This window comes from Camelus ferus, chromosome X, assembly GCF_009834535.1.
Source record: "Camelus ferus isolate YT-003-E chromosome X, BCGSAC_Cfer_1.0, whole genome shotgun sequence".
Taxonomy (NCBI): domain Eukaryota; kingdom Metazoa; phylum Chordata; class Mammalia; order Artiodactyla; family Camelidae; genus Camelus; species Camelus ferus.
In genome coordinates this window covers 20,965,958-20,982,431 of record NC_045732.1, presented here as the reverse complement: position 1 = coordinate 20,982,431, position 16,474 = coordinate 20,965,958, and the positions used below count along the sequence as shown (strand labels likewise).

General features: G+C 48.1%; 1 protein-coding gene across 6 annotated transcripts in view; it reads left to right on the top strand.

Annotated features, from left to right (window-relative positions):
* Positions 1-16,474, top strand: part of SH3KBP1 (SH3 domain containing kinase binding protein 1) — a 255,819-nt gene that overhangs the window by 215,267 nt on the left and 24,078 nt on the right. For all 6 annotated transcript variants that reach the window (XM_032475869.1, XM_032475870.1, XM_006194204.2 and 3 more), the window contains one exon: positions 8,013-8,098. In XM_032475869.1, coding sequence (XP_032331760.1) covers positions 8,013-8,098 — 86 coding nt within the window. The remainder of the gene's footprint in view (positions 1-8,012; positions 8,099-16,474) is intronic.

Sequence of the window (16,474 nt, the reverse complement as noted above, 5' to 3'; positions counted from 1 at the left end):
AGATGCCAAATATCAACTAAGTGCTTAGGGGAGGGCAAATGTCTCTCTGGAGACCAACTTACCCACACGGAAGTTAATTTTTCTTTAGATTTACACAGGCATCCCAGCTGCTTCAAGCCCCTCAGGATACAAATTAGCAGAAAATAAGCTTCTAGGGTCCTGGTGGCTCTGTGAGGTGTGTGGTCCCCATGCACAGCAAAAGAAAGCATTAACAGAGATCTTTACTCTTATTAGCTAGAAACTAATCAATCAAATTAAAAAAAGAGAGAGAGAGCACAGGAGACAGCTAGAGTGCAAGCAAATGTTGCCCTAAGCAGGCAGATAAAACGTGCACCTGGGTGGTCAGGCCATCATTCTGAGTTTGGATTACTCAAGTATTCTAAATGTCTTTTCAAAGATTCCTAGGGAGGCCGTGTGTGGTGTTTGAGTGTTTGCCTTCTTTTCTACAAGTCAGGACCAAGACATGTCTTCGGAGAATTCAGGAGGGAGAGCTTGGCTAGAAATTACAGAGGTGGGCGTCGCTGGCTCATAGATGGTAGTTACAAGCACGGGATGGCTATCATCACTCCAGGGGATTATGGAGAAGTAGAGGAGAGAGTGAAGATGACGGTGGGGAAAATTGTTATTTACAGAGGGCAGGAAGGACGGGGAGCCATGGGCAAGGGTGGGTGGGCTGTGAGCTCCTGGAAGCCGGAGGAAGCCGGATGTAGAGCCTTTACTGACCAGGGGATCTCGCACTTGAGTGTGCATCGCCATCACCTGCCGGCTTGTTAAAACCCAAATGCTGCTCCCCAAGTTTCTAATTCAGGAGGTCAGGGTTAAAGCCTGAGAATTTGCATTTCTAGCAAACTCCCAGGGCAGCTGCTCCTGCTGGTTAGCCGACTGCACTGTGAGAACTGCCACCAAAGTGCCAGCCGGGGTGGCAGAAAGGCACCCATAGGCTTTGGTCACGAGTTGGCCCTTGGTAATCCCAGTCAAGCCATTGCTGTTCAGTGGTTGGGGGCAGACTTGGGATTGTGTCGAAGGAAAACCGAGCAGGCAACCAAGTATATGTAGACTTGTGAGGAACTCGGCTGTGGGACAAAGATGGAAAATGGGTGCTAGATATGGATGGATTCAGTGATAAGAGAGGAGTGAGTGTGTGTGCATCTATGTGGTGTCATTCATTCATTACAGAAATTCATCAAGTGCCTCCATTTGGCCAGGCCCTTTTCTAGGTGGTAGTTAACTATGCTAACCAGGCCAGACATGGTTCCTGCCCACTCACTGCCTCCTGGGCTTTGGAGCCAGACACACCAGGGTCCAAGCCCCACTCCTCTTCTTCCTTATCCCGTGGCTTTGGGCAAGGTACGCAACCTCCCTGACACTCAGTTTCCGCCGCCACACCTAGGACACCTAGTTCCTCGCCTGGCACTTGTGAGGCCCCCAGCAAATCTTTCTTCCTCCCTAGAGAGAGCTCAGTGGGTGACCTTGGAGGGAGAGGAGTTTCCACGTGGTGACAAGCGGGTTATGCTTGGTAGTCCTGAGGGAGCGAGGAAACCCGGACGCCCTCAGACCGCACATCCAGAAGACTCTAGGGACTGAAAGAGGAAGCCGCGAGGGCGTCAGCGGAAGCCAGTGCTCAGGGAGGGCTGGGGACTGAGGGAGGGCAGGTAATTTATGGAGCAAGGAATCCCACAGGGCATGGGGGCAAATACCTTGTTACATTGTAGAAACGTCTGTATTATTTGCTGGCCTTACTTCATTTGTATGTATAACCTCTCTGAGATTTCTTTCCACCCACATCTAGAATGAATTGTATTCCCTGCAGCGAGATCCAACAGTAGTGATGGGTTTAGCCTCAGCCCAGGCTGAGCCACATTGATTTTCTTGCTGGTGATGGCCAAGGGCAGGCAAGGGATCATGAGGAGATACTAACACCTCATGCATGCCGGGTACTAATTGGTTTGTATAAAGCTTTTCCCACGGGCTGTTGCTTTGGATACTCTTCCTCCTGGTGACACTCCACCAGCTTAGTTGCATGATAGTGAGATTCCCCCATCCAGGCATCTGAAAAGCCCCTTCCTTGCCCCTCCATGATGCCCAGCTGTGGGTTTGCAGATGAGGGCTGCGGGTAACGTCATCCCGTTGCCTTCAGGGTTGTGGGGCTTATCATGCCCTGGCTGGGCTCTGGATGGAGGCCTGTTTCCATACACACTCACACAGTCTGCACAAAGAACAGAAATTTGGAGGGGAATTGAGTGGGCAATGTCCCATCACCTTCCAGTGTGTCTTCACCAACTATAAATAGCCAGGCCTATTTGTACTCATCTGAACAAGGACGCAATGCAAGGGGAGAGCTGCCAGGAAAACCACTCTGGTTCCCGCTTCTTGCGCCCCTGGCCTCACTCGGGCTACCCCACATTGAGATAGGAAGTTTGCAGTCAAAAGATACCTGGGATTCCTGGGACATTTTAGGCCACAAGGTGGGCATGTAGGGACTCCACAGGATCAGCAGGGACTTGGGATCTGAATTCCTGGGAGAGGGGAGGGAGGAGTTCTCTGCTGCTACATTTTATCCTTTCCTGAAGGAAGGATTCAACCTCTCTGGGGCAGTAATGGCCCAGTGCAGATGGCTTCTGAAAGACTGACTTGTCTCTTGCTACCTCCACCCATGGGCGGAGCCCTCTTATCATTGCTTATTTGAGAAAGATCTCCAGAAGCATCAAACGTGCATTTTGATTATTACCATCCCAAGTGTGGTGGGCAGAGACAGGACTTGGTGTCAGGAAGCTTCTCTGTCTGGTTTCAGCTCCACCACCAATTAGCTGTGTGACCTTGGGCACATAACTTCTGGCCTTGGAGCACAGGACCCTTGTCTGTAATAAAATGGGGGCTTGAGCTGGGTAATCTCTACCCAATTTTAATGGTCAGAGCCCAAGTCTGAGATGTGATGAGTGGGCAGCCGGGAAAGCAGGGAGGAAGTGCTCACTTCCATTGGCCTCGCATCCTCAGCGCGACTGGCCCGGGATGAGGGAGGTGAGCGGTAGGACTGAGTGGTTTTACATTCGAAGGGGCTGATAAAAGAAGGTTGCGGGGTTGGAGCAAGAGAGAACAGAGGGTAACTCCAGTTGTTCCTTTAGGACCTTCACACCTGCCATCTGCCATCCTCCATCCGTACTAGTAGACAACTCCTAGGTGGGATTAAAGCTGGAGAAAAACTGAGGATTCAAGAGGGGCTGGTTTCCAGAGTACAGGGGACAGGGCTTTTCTATTTCTTTTTCCTTTTCTTTCTTTCTCAGCCTTTTTTTTTTTTTAGCCCCCTATGACAATGTTTAGGCAGTTAAAACCCAAATATTTACATTAGGATAAGTGATCCTTTTGAGGGCAGGGAGGGGAGATTGCCAAAAAGAGCCAAAATCATCTGGGCTTGGGGTCTTTTGCTCGGTAGGAAGCCGTGGACTCTGTTTTTGCCCTTCATCCCCACTCACCTCCAGAAGGGTCGTGAGGTCTTTTTGGTGGTTTTTAGTTGCTGCCGTTAGTGCTGCTGCTCGTGTACTTATGTACTTGTTTGCTTGCCTCAGCTTCCTGTGCACTTCAACATCTTTTCCAGGCCACATGCCTTGGCTTAACTGTCCCAACTTGGGCTAAATTGGGCCATGCCGCTGGCTGAGTTCATGTTCTCAAGGGATGCACATGGCACGTCCTCCATGTTTCCAACTGTTCACACGCCCCGTCTCGTGTCTCGGGTCTGAGTGGGAAGACCAGGCCCCTCTGGGCGGGTCGGGTGTGTGATTTGTGTTTAGTATTAATACTCTTTAACTCAGGGAGCAAAGGGGATTTACCCAGCTGGCATTGAGCTGCAGTGACACAGGCTGCCTGGCATCCTTGGTGACTCACCATCTCCAGGACCAGGAGGCTGAGTGAAGCAGCTTTGAGAAGTGATCAAGACCTGGAGCTCCAGAGTCCAAGTTAGTAGGTTCAGATCCCGACCCCAGCACTCTACTACTATTGCGACCTTTGTCAGCAGGCAGCTTCATCTCGTCAAGCCTGAGTTTCCAGATCTGTAGGTTAAAAAGAAGGGCTCACAGGTAGGCTTCTCTAGGTCGCAGTCTTGAGGCAGCATCCGTGCCTGTGGGGAGGGAGGAGGAAGCCGCGTTGGGCAGAGGGAGAGGTCAGGTTGTGATGCTAGTTCACCAAGGCCTCAGCCAACCCCACAGGAGCTCTGGGGCTAAAATGACCTCTCTGAGTTGTCCTGTATCAGACTGAGATGGCTGAGACTTTTATACAGTGGAGTATGGGCCGCCCTGGAAAGGCTGAGGGGCTCCTTGCAGCTGAGGTGGTCCCCGGAGAGGCTGATAGCACTCCCAGCAGCAGGGGTGACCAGCCCTTCACAGAAAGGGGCTCTGGGAGGTGCGGCCCCGTGTCCACCCCACAGAGAAGGTACTTCAAGAGGCAGCTGGGGCACCTGAATCATGCACGAACAGGGCTTAGCTCTTGGTAGGTGGTCAGTAAACCACAGGTGCTGCTGTTCTTTCTGTGGGACTGTCCGTTCCACTTATACCTGCTGGGCGTCCCTGGGCTGGTCAACCCATTCTCTGCGATTTAAGTTCCCTGGCCAGCAAAGCAAGGGGACTCTTAGTGGCTAGTTGCCTATGCCAGTCATTTGCGACCATAACCAACACTGCTGAAGAAATACAAGAAAGTAACATTATTTTGATTTAAAAATCAGAGATGAGTAAGAGCAGCCTTGTTCTGATATCTTTGGATACATGGTGATATGCCTGCTTTCTTCTATTTTCTCCTTTTATTTAACAGCTGCAGGCATAGAAATGCACCATAAAAAAAAAAATCCTTGCAGGAGCTAGTAAATTACAAAAGGATGAGCTTTTTCCTCTTTGGTTGAATTTAGTAACATCCTTTTTGCCAAAACGGTACCCGTGTGTTGGGCCGAGTGGAGGAGAACAGGGACCATGGAGGGCTCCAGCTTCATTGGGTGTCAGCCACTTCAAACATGAGCTTTGGAGAATTTCAGAAATTCTGGTATTTTTCAAAACTGAAATTCATTAGCATTGTTGTAAGCGTCTATAAATACAGTGAAAGGCATTTACAAATAGACATTGTAAAATGCTTCCACACCCACAGTCTGAACACTGTCAAAACACCAGCTGCAGCTTCCCTACTTGGAAGGATCAGAACCTTTTTTAAGCTACACCTACTGTGTTTTCAAAATAGTCTTGCCGCTGGCCCTGTATAGAAGATCATTTCAGTCACAAGCCTGTGTCTGCTCTTGGCATGAGGGATCTGGGCTCATTTAGAGAGATGGTGGGGGAACCCCAATCTCCTTCCTGTCAGAATACAGCTGGTGCTTTACAGTCTGGGGAGGGGTCATGCAGGGGTGGTCCTTTGTATTTCTTGGTGAGGGGGTTCCTCATGACCTGGACCTCTCAGGTCTAGGATTTGTAACTCCACATTCCCCTATCTGGTTCCCAGGTGAGTTCCAGGTGTGGTCACAGGTGATCACAGGGCACCTGTGGTTGGGAAGTTTCTTAGAGGAGAGTTTGTAGGTAGGGGCCATGCAATCTCATCTTTTACCTGAATGATCCTGTCGGGGAGAAAGGAGAGTGAACATAAGCTGCCTGAATTGTGCGAACCTCTGCTATTAAACGTGAGCTTAAAAAAAACAGAACTTTAAAAGGAAGGAAAAATTCACCTATAGTCTTATCCCAAAGACAACCACTGTTAACATTTTGGACTGTTTCTTGCCCATCTTTTTCCTGTGTATGATTTGGTTTGTTCTTCATTGGTTTTACATAGATGTGATCATGCTGAATGTCATGCAACTTTATGTCCTTTGGAAAAAAATTGGAATTATTATACAGATACATAATGCATTCTCACTTCAGGAAAAAAAGGGCAAATGTTCATTCATTCCACAAGTAGTTTTGAGCTCCTGCCACGTACCAGGTGCTGAGCTGAGTGCTAAAAATCACTCATCAGACTCCCCAGGAATAACCACTGCAAATACACATATTTTTCCAACCTTGAACAAATTCTCTCTTCTATTCTATCAGAAGGGTGTGGAGGTGCATGTGCATGATGTGTATGTCATCTTTAACTTACGTTTGTCCCTTGACATTGTAACATAAACATTCGTCCCTGTTGTCACGAATTGTTTGAAAATATCATTTTAATGGCTATATAAAAGTCCTTCAAATAAATGTCCTCAGTCCCGCCGCTCCTATCGGCTCGGTGTCTGTCCAGGGCAGTGTGCCCGGTGGGGCCTGAGCCTTGGTAGCCAGCGGGTGGAGGGGGTCTGCTATGGAAACCTGGCCCAGGGGGGCTCACAGCCTTAAGAGGTTGAAGTGAGGCAGTCTCCTAATGCACACACACACAGCTTGAGAGCTGGGTTTTCTCCAGATGGAGACCAGGCCTTTTGGCCCAGCCCTGGTTCCCTAGAGTTCTCACCTTTCATCTTCTGGCTGCGAGTGCTTGAGGTTGAGAGTCAGTCTTATTCATCTGGGAGCTGAGGGAGGCGGACCTTCTTCCACTGGGCCTTCTCCGCCATTGCCGGGATATGCCTGTCTCACTGAATGCCGCCCCACCACCTCTTCTTGAGGAAGGAACCCAGCAGTCTGCCCTGTCACCTCCCACAGGTCCACTGACTTTTGCTTTCCTCCGCCCGCACTGCCTCCAGAACAGACTGGACCCTGTGGGACTCAGCCCAGCCTGTCTCCTCTCACTACTCTCTGGGGACCTCAAGCTTTAGCCCTGAGAACCCCTGGCCACACCGGGCCCTGCCCCTTACCCTGAAGTCCTTGCTCCCTCATGCCTCTTACAGATATGTCCTCTCTCCCTTTTCCTCCAAGGCCCAACTGTCACACCACCTCCTGCGTGTGCTCCTGGCCCTGCCATGCACATCCCTGCATGGACCCTGTTCTTTCTTCCCATAGGACTTCGATGTGCCTGTATCTTACACAGCCTGTCCCATGTGGGCTTATAGGTGTCTGTCTGTCTCTTTCTCCCATTTAGACCATGAGACCATCTAGAGTAGGTACCACCTGGCTTGGCCCTTTCATTGCCCCCAGTGTGATGGGCATTGGTCAAGTGCTCATGGAGCATCTGTTACTCATTGTGTAGTTTAGCCACAGGGTGACCACCGGGGACTGTGAGATGGACGATTTCTGTTGCTTTCCTGGGAACAACTCCTTGGCTTCTCCCTCTCATTTTAAGGACGAGGATCTTCTCCTATTTCACTTGCCATCACAGACCTTGAGTAATCTCATTCAGGGCTCACTCCCCACTAAAGGGTCCAAAGAGCTGCCCTTTTGGAGGAATTTGGAGAAACCTTCTACTTATGCCCGACTAGGCTGTTTCTTTCATCATCTTGGGGGCCTGTCCCCATCCCAAAGGGCTGCTCGTAGCCCAGATACAGAGGAAAGTCTCTCGTGTCCTGATGGGCATAGAGGCACCCACCCAACGACTGTCTCATTTTACAGGCCTGTGCCCCGGCGCCAGCTTTCAGGCTGCCAGACCTCAACTTGACACCTTGTGCCTGTCAACAGCCAGGCTGATGCCTCAGCTTCAGGCCAGAAACCTTTTTTCCCAAGGTTAAAAGTAGCCGACCTTTGACAAGCAGCATTGGCTAAATTCCTGGCTCCTTAAAAGGGAAGCTCCTGGTTATCGTTTGCTGGTGCTTATTTGGCCATGGGGCGGGAGCAGGCCCTACGTCGCACCCTGCGGACCAGCAGGAGGGTTTGTGGCTGAAGGTGCACTGCTGAACAGTCGTTATTAAAATAGCCATCTTTGAAAATGTGTGCGGGAGAGGAGGGCATCCACTCTGTCGGCCGGTTTGTACCAAGGCCCATGTGGTTGGACAGCTCGTTGGCTCCCACTGGCCCCCCCCCCCCAGGCGACAGCGTGGCCTGACCCGCACGCAGCCCCCTCCCTAACTTGCGTACAGCAAGGAAGCTGACAAAATAACAAGGATACACACCAATTATTAAACGCCTGGACTTGTGTTTTTAATGTAGGGGTGATGGTCCAAAGATTGACTTGGTGAGCAGTTCGATATCCGGCATCCTGGACAAGGACCTCTCGGACCGCAGCAATGACATCGGTGAGTACAGAGCGCATTCCTGCTTTTCTTTGCAGAACTTGAAAAGAACTGTGGGGCTCAGTTTGTCCCTTCTAGCAGCCTGGCAAGAACAAACACAGCCATTTAAATGCGAGGCTAACAGCTCTCAGTTGGTTTTAGATGTTGCAGTTTTGTGAAAAAGGGAAGTGATGGTTTCCACATTAAAGCAGAATGCCTGGGAGTTTGACTGTCCCTGGCCTTGGGAGAAATTCCTTGCATGGTCTCCTGCAAAGAAATGATGACTAAACCTTTTGGAAGAGTGGGCATTAGCACTTATATTCATACTTTCCAGTGATTTATGTATTTAGTGTAAAAAGGTGAATGGGTGGACATGCAGCATTGCCGGGCCCACTGTAGACACAGCACTGAGTGTTTTGACTTTGACTTAAAAATGATCTTTGCGATAATTGCCACTTAGTTCGGAACATGAGTGAGTTTTCCCAAGGTCAGCATACTACCATGTGACAAGTGGGAAGGCAGCTGGAGTCTGTGAGCAAACAAGTCAGAGGGCTTCAGCGGGGGTGTGCGTGGGTGGTGTGCGGTCAGCTGTGTGCTGGTCGAGGCCACTATGGGTCTGACTTGGGTGACAGCCCTTTTAAGAGGTCTAGATTCAGAGACTAAATTTCTTTCAGCTTTCCATCTTTTGTTTGGACCCACCATGGTCATAAGTTAGCACTCTCTCATATTCTACATAGCAGAGGTGGCTTTTATATGTTAAATTTTGCATTTCAAAATAATTAGAGATTCACATGCGTGGTAAGAAACAAGGCAGATAGATCCGCATACCCTTTGCCCAGTCTCCCACAGGAGTAGCATCTTATGAAACAATAGTGCAAGGTCACAAGAAGGACACTGACGTTGCTGCAGCCCCCCAGACTCCCTGGCTGTCCTAGAACTCATGTGCATGCAGTTCTAGGCAGTTTGGTCACGGGTAGGTTTGTGTCTCCACCATCCCAATCAAGAAACAGAACATTTCCATCACCGCTAGGATGCCCCATGTTGCCTTTTTATGACCACTAACCACACCTCCCTCCGTCCTGCCCCCCTCCTCTTCCCTAACCCCTGGCAGTCATTATCGGGATTGATTTGACATGGAAGATTCCAGTATTATTTGCACTGGCTGCTCAATTTAAAAACAGATGTCCCACAGCTGGCAGGCCTTTTAAGAGGCGCTTGAGTGCCTAACAGGAGCACTCTCGTCACTTGGGCTTACTCTTTTGAGGGCGCTGTTTTCTTCTGAACCTGCTCATAGAGTTGCATCTTTGCAACTGCTGAGCTGCAGTCTCTGATCAGATCTTATGACCGCCTGGGAGTCAGATGTGTTGTTGTGACTGTAAATACCAAAAGTGCTTGCCCTGGTTCCAGAAGCTGTTTTACATCCTCAGTTAGCCTTTGAGAAGCCCAGTCGAGAGGCATGGTCAGGAGCTTCTGAGAGCTTGGACTAATGCAACGATAATACAAACACTAGCCTGCTGTAGCTTTGGGCGTGGTTAAAGGGCAGAGAGGACCAGAGCAGCGATTGGCTGGGAATTAGAAGGAATTGTCAGAGTGAGCCTCATTGAATTCTGGTTTTACTGCTGTGCCTCAGCATTTAGCCCCCTTTAAGGTGGGCTGGCCCATTGGCGAAGCATCACTGAAGATAACACGAGGCCCCCCACAGGACGGGAGGTGTTCGCCCACCTCCAGGATACACACGGTTGTGGCTTGCTTGTGATGAGCATTGGCCTTTGAGCCTTGTTTTCTTTGGGTCCAGCGATAACTAAGGTGACTGTCGCCAGAATGTGAATCCCAGGTTTTTCGGTCTGACAAGCTAGTTTGGCAGCGCTGTGGGCATTGATCTGCGGAAGCTTTTCATACTCTGTATGTACCTGGGAGCCCAGAAAGCGATGCCGAGGTTTGCTTCACTCTCATTTTGCCAAGAAGACATTAATCTCAGAAGACTATAATTCCTCAAATTAATAATTTAATGTATAGATTATTTGCATTGCCAGAAATGGTGATTGGCAGCCTCATAAGCAACCACTAAATACTTGAGTAACTACTATTCAAGTGCAAGGTTGAATGAATGCCAAGGCCCTCTTACCCAGGCCCTGCCTTCCAGAGGCTTTGAGGCCCCAAAGATGGCAAGTGGACAGTGTCGCACTGACAGTCTGTCTAAATGCCAACTGAGTGGTAGAAAGTAATACTGATCAGAGTTGGGGCTGCTGCTTGGTGCCCAGGATTTTAGGGTGGGCTCCGTGAAGGGGGACAAACTTAGCTGGATCTGGAAGTTGGAGTCTCTTCGGTAGAGGCAGAGGCAGGCAGGGAAGTCACATGGGGAGCACTGACAACTGAGCATGGGTCAGCCTGGCTGCGGTGGAGGGTTCATGCTGGCATGGAGTGGGGTGCTGACCTAGAAATGTAAGTCAAGACTGGATTGAGTTTGAGAGGGATGGATTTGTAATTTATTCTGTAGGCTGCGGGAGCCATTGACGGTTGACACTGCAGTGACATGATCAGGTCTAAAAATTCAGGTGATAACTGATGGGGCTTTGTGGGACCAATCAGATGAAGGAAAGATGGGCATCAAGGGGTCAGGGTATTTGATAGTTTGGGTAAGAGGGAGTGAGAGAGAGCCAGAAGGAAGCTGCTCAGAAGAGGATCGTGAAAGAGGAGGTAGACGTGGGAGCAGCGATGCAGGGGAATTATTACTCGTCCTTAGCAACAGAGGGATTGGGAGTGGGCAGGAGGAGAGTGATTGGTTAGCGCTGAGGTTTTAAGGTTGGATGACTGGTGGGGGGAAAATGACTTAGGTAGAAATAAGCAAGTCTGGAGGAGGAACTGGTTTAGGGGTGGGGGAACAGAATGAATTTAAACATGTTGACATTGAAATTGGTCAGACATTCCATGTCAATGCCGGATGAGGACTTAAGGTGGAGGGCCGAGGCTGGAGAGATGGGCAGGGATTGCAGTGGAGATTAGAACCTTCCAGGAGACACGAATGCAGGGCTGGTATCTGCAGACCTGGGTTTGAGTGCTACATATATATATGCTCAGAGAGTTGGTGTAAATTAGAGAATATATATATTCCTATATAAAAGTCAGAGAGTATATATTCCTATAAAGATACTAACATCTCTACCAGCTTCCTCACCTTGTCTTCCAGAATTGTGTAAATTCACTTTGTGAGCTGCCAAAAGACAGAGAAGCTTGTTATTAATGTTGTTGCTTGCTTAGAAGAGATAAAGTCAGGAAGAGAAGTAAAATCTTTACCATGAGAAAAGAGAAAGAAGGACCAAGAACTGAGGACCAAACCCTGTGCAAAGCCCGCACCTAAGGGAAAGTTGGGCTCTTGCAACATCACAGGTGCCAGTGGAGAGGATTTTAAGCAAAGTGTCTGAGGCCCAAATGCAGAAATGTTCTTTGCAGGTTTGTCAGTCAAGATTAGGACATTGCCGGGGGGCTGGCTCTCTTCAGGGCTGCTTTGGTATATCTGCTTTTGTAGCATTTGTTCATTGCTTTGAATCAAGAAGGAAATTATTTGTACCAGAAGGTTTTGTTAGTGATTCAGACAATTAAAGCTGTCCAAATGTGGGCTTCAGTGCATAACAGAATACAGCCTTGAAAGCCTTAGAAATCATCATCGTTAGCTATAAATACATCTGTGTTTCCTCTTCATAAAGCTATAATTTTAAATTATTATAATATTAAATTAGAGAACATGACTTTTTCAGATCTCGTGTGGGCAGCTACCAGCATCTGTCAGCCCAAGATAATTTAGAATGAAATCAGTTGGTCCAAAACTAAGTTGTTGATGTCAGTTTGAGATACTGTTTGTATCAAACTATGGGGCCATATTTCAAGTAACATAATAGGAGATGTGGACGAGCTCCAACACAGGCCTGCACATGAATGGAAATGAAAATTAAATTGTCCGGTTTTCTCTTGCTGACGAAAGAGCCTCTGTTCCGATCGAATGGGAGATTACAGGCCACAAAGTTAAGTGCCGGAACGTTTACTTTCATTATGCAGTATATTGTTGTTCCCACGGCATGGTGGGATTTACTGTGAGACTTCTGTGCGACAGAGGTTTTCTGTTCCTTTCCCACTAAAGCACGTAGCAACGGGCCTCCAGGTGCAAAGCAGCCTGGGAACTAAGCTTCAACTCATTGACTTTGAAAAAGCCCTTCTCATCCCCAGTTGCTTGCCCTCTTTGTTTTGACGGTTGTTTTCCATCCTGTTCAAATCTCATCAGACTTTTCCCATTTCTGTCTCTTTACCCCTGTTCCCTTGAGGAAGCTGCTTGCCCTCCACCCTTTCAGCCAGACCCACAGACCCACGCTTCACATGGTAGTCAATTTGGGGGCCAAGTGTTGCTAGCTTTACAGTCGATGGTCTTACGACATGGAACTGGTTTGAAAGCTTTGGAGGCATACTTCAACTTCTCCTCAGGCCTGTCACTGATGCCTCTGTTCATTCAGACCAGGAAATGGAAAAGCACTTTTCTACCTATGCCTTGGGAATGCTGGTAAGAGCTAGCTGATTTGGGGTGCTGGAAAGTTCCTAAAACTGGATTGGGCTGATGGTTGCACAGCTCTGTAAATACTAAAAATTATCAAGTTGTGCTCTTAAAATGGGTGAACTTTATGGTATAAAAATGATACTTCAATAAAGCTGTTGAAAAAAGAGCTAATGGAAATTTTCTCGGCATTCACTTTGAGCTCTCAATGTCAAAAAAAAGAGATACACACCACTAACTTTTAAGTATGGGATTAAAAGCGCCCCTTTGCCTCACTTTATGAAACAGTTGTGTTTATTTAGACTCAAAGCCATTATACTGCTGTTTCTGAGTTGTCTATAAACCAGTCTTTTATAAATAGGATTATGTTTTAGATGTGTCAAGAAAGCTCTCTAAAAGCTTGTAGTGGAATCGTTTTTGTAACACAGGTTCCCTCAATGTGTTAAGTAACTGTTTTACACGGTTTTCTTAAATTGAGGCTCACCTGGGCTTTGATAAGCGTCATTACAGCTGTGGTGATAGAATAATCACCAAGTGTTTGGAAGGCTTAGCAGTGTTTTCTAAGAATATTTCGGGATAGGACATGCTTTCATCGTCTTTGATTCCTCTTTGAGATACAATTTGTGATAGTTTCTTCTGAGTAACATGGCTGTGTGCACAATGTCCTAGTCCTGGGGTCATTCCTCCAGTGCAGTGAAGGGCGTATGTTCCCTCTGTTCATCTCCCTTTACTGTCGTCCTGAGGTTATAGTGGTGAGATAAATCATAGCAATGGGAGCGAGCAAGGGAAAGGAAACAACGAACTAAGAGTCACTGGGTGCCTGCTAGATGTTTGATGTATTTTATACATCGCACATCTCACCAGCCCCCATGAGGGAGGTGTGATGCCTCTCAGGAAGGGACAGAGAATAAAGAAAGCCAGGTAACTTGGGCAAGGTTAACTGGCTGGTAACTTGCAGAGTTGGATTTGAACCTAGTTCTCCCTGACCCATGAGCCCATATTTTCTAGTGCACGAGGTTGGTCTCTATCAGCGGTTCTCCCCAGGGAACATTTGGTGCTGTCCGGAGACATCTTTGGTTGTCACAACATGGGGGTGGAGGTGGGAGTGGGGTTGCTACTAGCATCTAGTGGGTGGAGACCAGGGATGCTGTTAAACATCCCACAGTGCACAGAGCAGCCCCCACAGCAAAGACTGATCCGACCCCGAAGTTGAGAAAGCCCAGTCAGCACCAGGAATCCAGTGGTGAACTGGGAATAGCTGGGCCAGGGACCATGTGCCCCCCCCCCACCAACTGAGTACAGCCTCATGGTCCTGGAATGGGCCATCTAATTTCCTGAGAATCTCTATAAAACATAGTTTGAAAATGCTTTCAGAGCTTTTGGAAACTGGTAATTTTGTATACAAAAAAGTCAATATATTTGAAATATTTCACCTAAACACGGACCAAGGAAGTTGCCATGACTTTTGAGAGAACACTCATCCTCTTTCTCCTTGCCCTAGAAAAAAAAAATACAATTTGCATCTGATTTTCATACAGAAAGGGTATTATATTTGGGATTAGATACTCTCCCAAGATTTAATATGCAATGTTTAAATGGATATTAAATAAAAGAACAACAAACGTGAAATTAATCAATGCCAAAATAGAATATGGTAAAGCTTTTTAAGACATATAGTATGAAGCAATTTAATCATGATCAGTAGCACAAGATTTTTGTTAATATGACACCAGATCTCTATAAACCAAGTGATTAAAATTTTAACTTATTTTGAAATTTCTGCCTTTTACTATAAGAAACTGTTTCTTATGGTTTCTTGGACAGATTTTAGGGGAAGCCTTAGCTCCCTGGCTTTGGGCTGTTGGTTTTTCCATCCCCCTTTTTCATATTTTAAAGTTCTCCTTCTGGAGCTGGAGAGCCAGTTTTCGGAGGGTGCAGCATTTCAGGTTGTTGAGCAATTTCTCAGGTTTAATAGGTCAACATATACTGTGTCCTGCCTGCCCTAAAGAACCCCAGGAGTGACATTTGGAGTGTTCCAGAAGGACTACTGGCTGAGCATGTATGTGAACGAGCCACACCTCTGGGCTCTCTTGTGGTTAGTTGCTCTGACGTGAGACCTTTCATTCGAGAGCCACAGCTCGCTCTTACAGACAGTGTCTCTTTACCAGTGACCTTCAGACATGGCATTTGGGATCAGGAACGTGGCCGGCATTACCAGTGCAGAGGAGAGGAAGCCGTGGTCCCTGCTGTGTTGCCATCAAATCTGTACATGAGGCTGTGGGGTGTGCGTGTGTGGAGCTCTGGCTCCTATCCAGGGACACCGGCCATGATCAAACTTCAATTTATATCAGGATGATTTGAGAAGGAATATGCATTTCTCAAGTGTGAGGGCAAAAAGCAAAAGAGATTGTGCTGATGGTCAAAAACTTCACACCAGGGAAATGAAACAGGTTGAGCTTCTAACTGGCAGGTCTTGAACCGGGTTAGTCCCTCTGACCAGTTTTGGTTTCTTCCCTGCACCTCTGGACTTGGCCTTGGCTCAGAAGAGGTTCTATGCCTGAGCCTCCCCCTCCAGTGCCCTTTCCCCTGGTTCCCGACCACTCACCTAAGACTCTTAGGGCTCACAGCCTAGGTTTGTGCTGAGTAAACGAGGTCAAGCTGGCAACCAGCACTGGTTTCAAAATCACCTCACAGTCCTAGAGGAGACGGGCTGATGGTCCTTCTCAGCACTTCCAAGACTCTGATCCCAGGTGCCAGTGGAAGGTGTCTGCTGACAGATCTTCACCGTTGGAAACGTTGGTTTAAACCAAAACTGAGGTGCTCACCTCTGCCTGCTTGCCCCCCACAGGGCAGTCCTGGCCTTTGGCAACCTGTCACACTGGTTGGATTTGAGCTTAGTTTTATGGGTTCCACAAACTACTTTTACCCATCACATCCAATAAGCACAAAAGCAATCCACATCCAAAGCGCCAGTGGGAAAAGTCTCATGAATACTATCGAAACACAGGTGGAGGTTAAACAAATCAAAGTGGGACGACGATGATGAATGTTGCATAACCTCCTGGGAGTGATGTATTTGGTGATGTGAATTATTCTAAAGCACAGCAAGCGAACGGTGCCATCCTGCCAAGGCCATCTGCGGCCACCAGCCTATCCTGAGGAAAAGTGAGCGCTGAGATACGTGAGGGGTCACTTGGGTGGGCAGCAAGCATCCGTTCAGATGGCTCTTGGCTTGGAGCAAGTCACAGTGCCCGCTAGCTGTGTGGACTGATGGCCAGCCCCAGAAGCTTAACTGTGTGCAGAGGCAATGTGTCCCCCCCTGGTATTTTGGTCACCTGCCTCTTAGGGCCCTGGCATTCATCATTCAGCCCAGTGTCTCAAATGCATGTGCCTTTGCTCCACACTGAGACCAGATTCAGCTTTGAGAATACAAATGCAGAGGGATGCCCAGTGGGTTCCAAATAGTCTTTCCACAGCAAAGAGACGTATACAGTAACCTTTGTTACATCTGCAGTGTGCCCCACAGAGGCCTCTGAGCTGCAAATGAATGTGGCAGCCAGAAAGGAACAAGTGACAGTCCACTCTCAGATTGCATATGGCATCTACTTGGCCTGCGATGCCCTCCTCCGCCCACTGGCTGTGGATTCACGGATTGGCAGAGCCCAGCTATGGCTTCCGTTTGACTTGTAAATATCCACAGGGAGACAGGACCTGCTGGAAAACGCTCCAGTAACCCTTTGTCATGCAAAAAGCAGTGTAGACAAACTACACTTGATTAACAAGGGAAGTTGAGTTATCAAACTTCTAGCCATGAGCTCTTGCTGAGGCTTGGTCTGGGGACCTCGGCGCCCTCTGCCTCC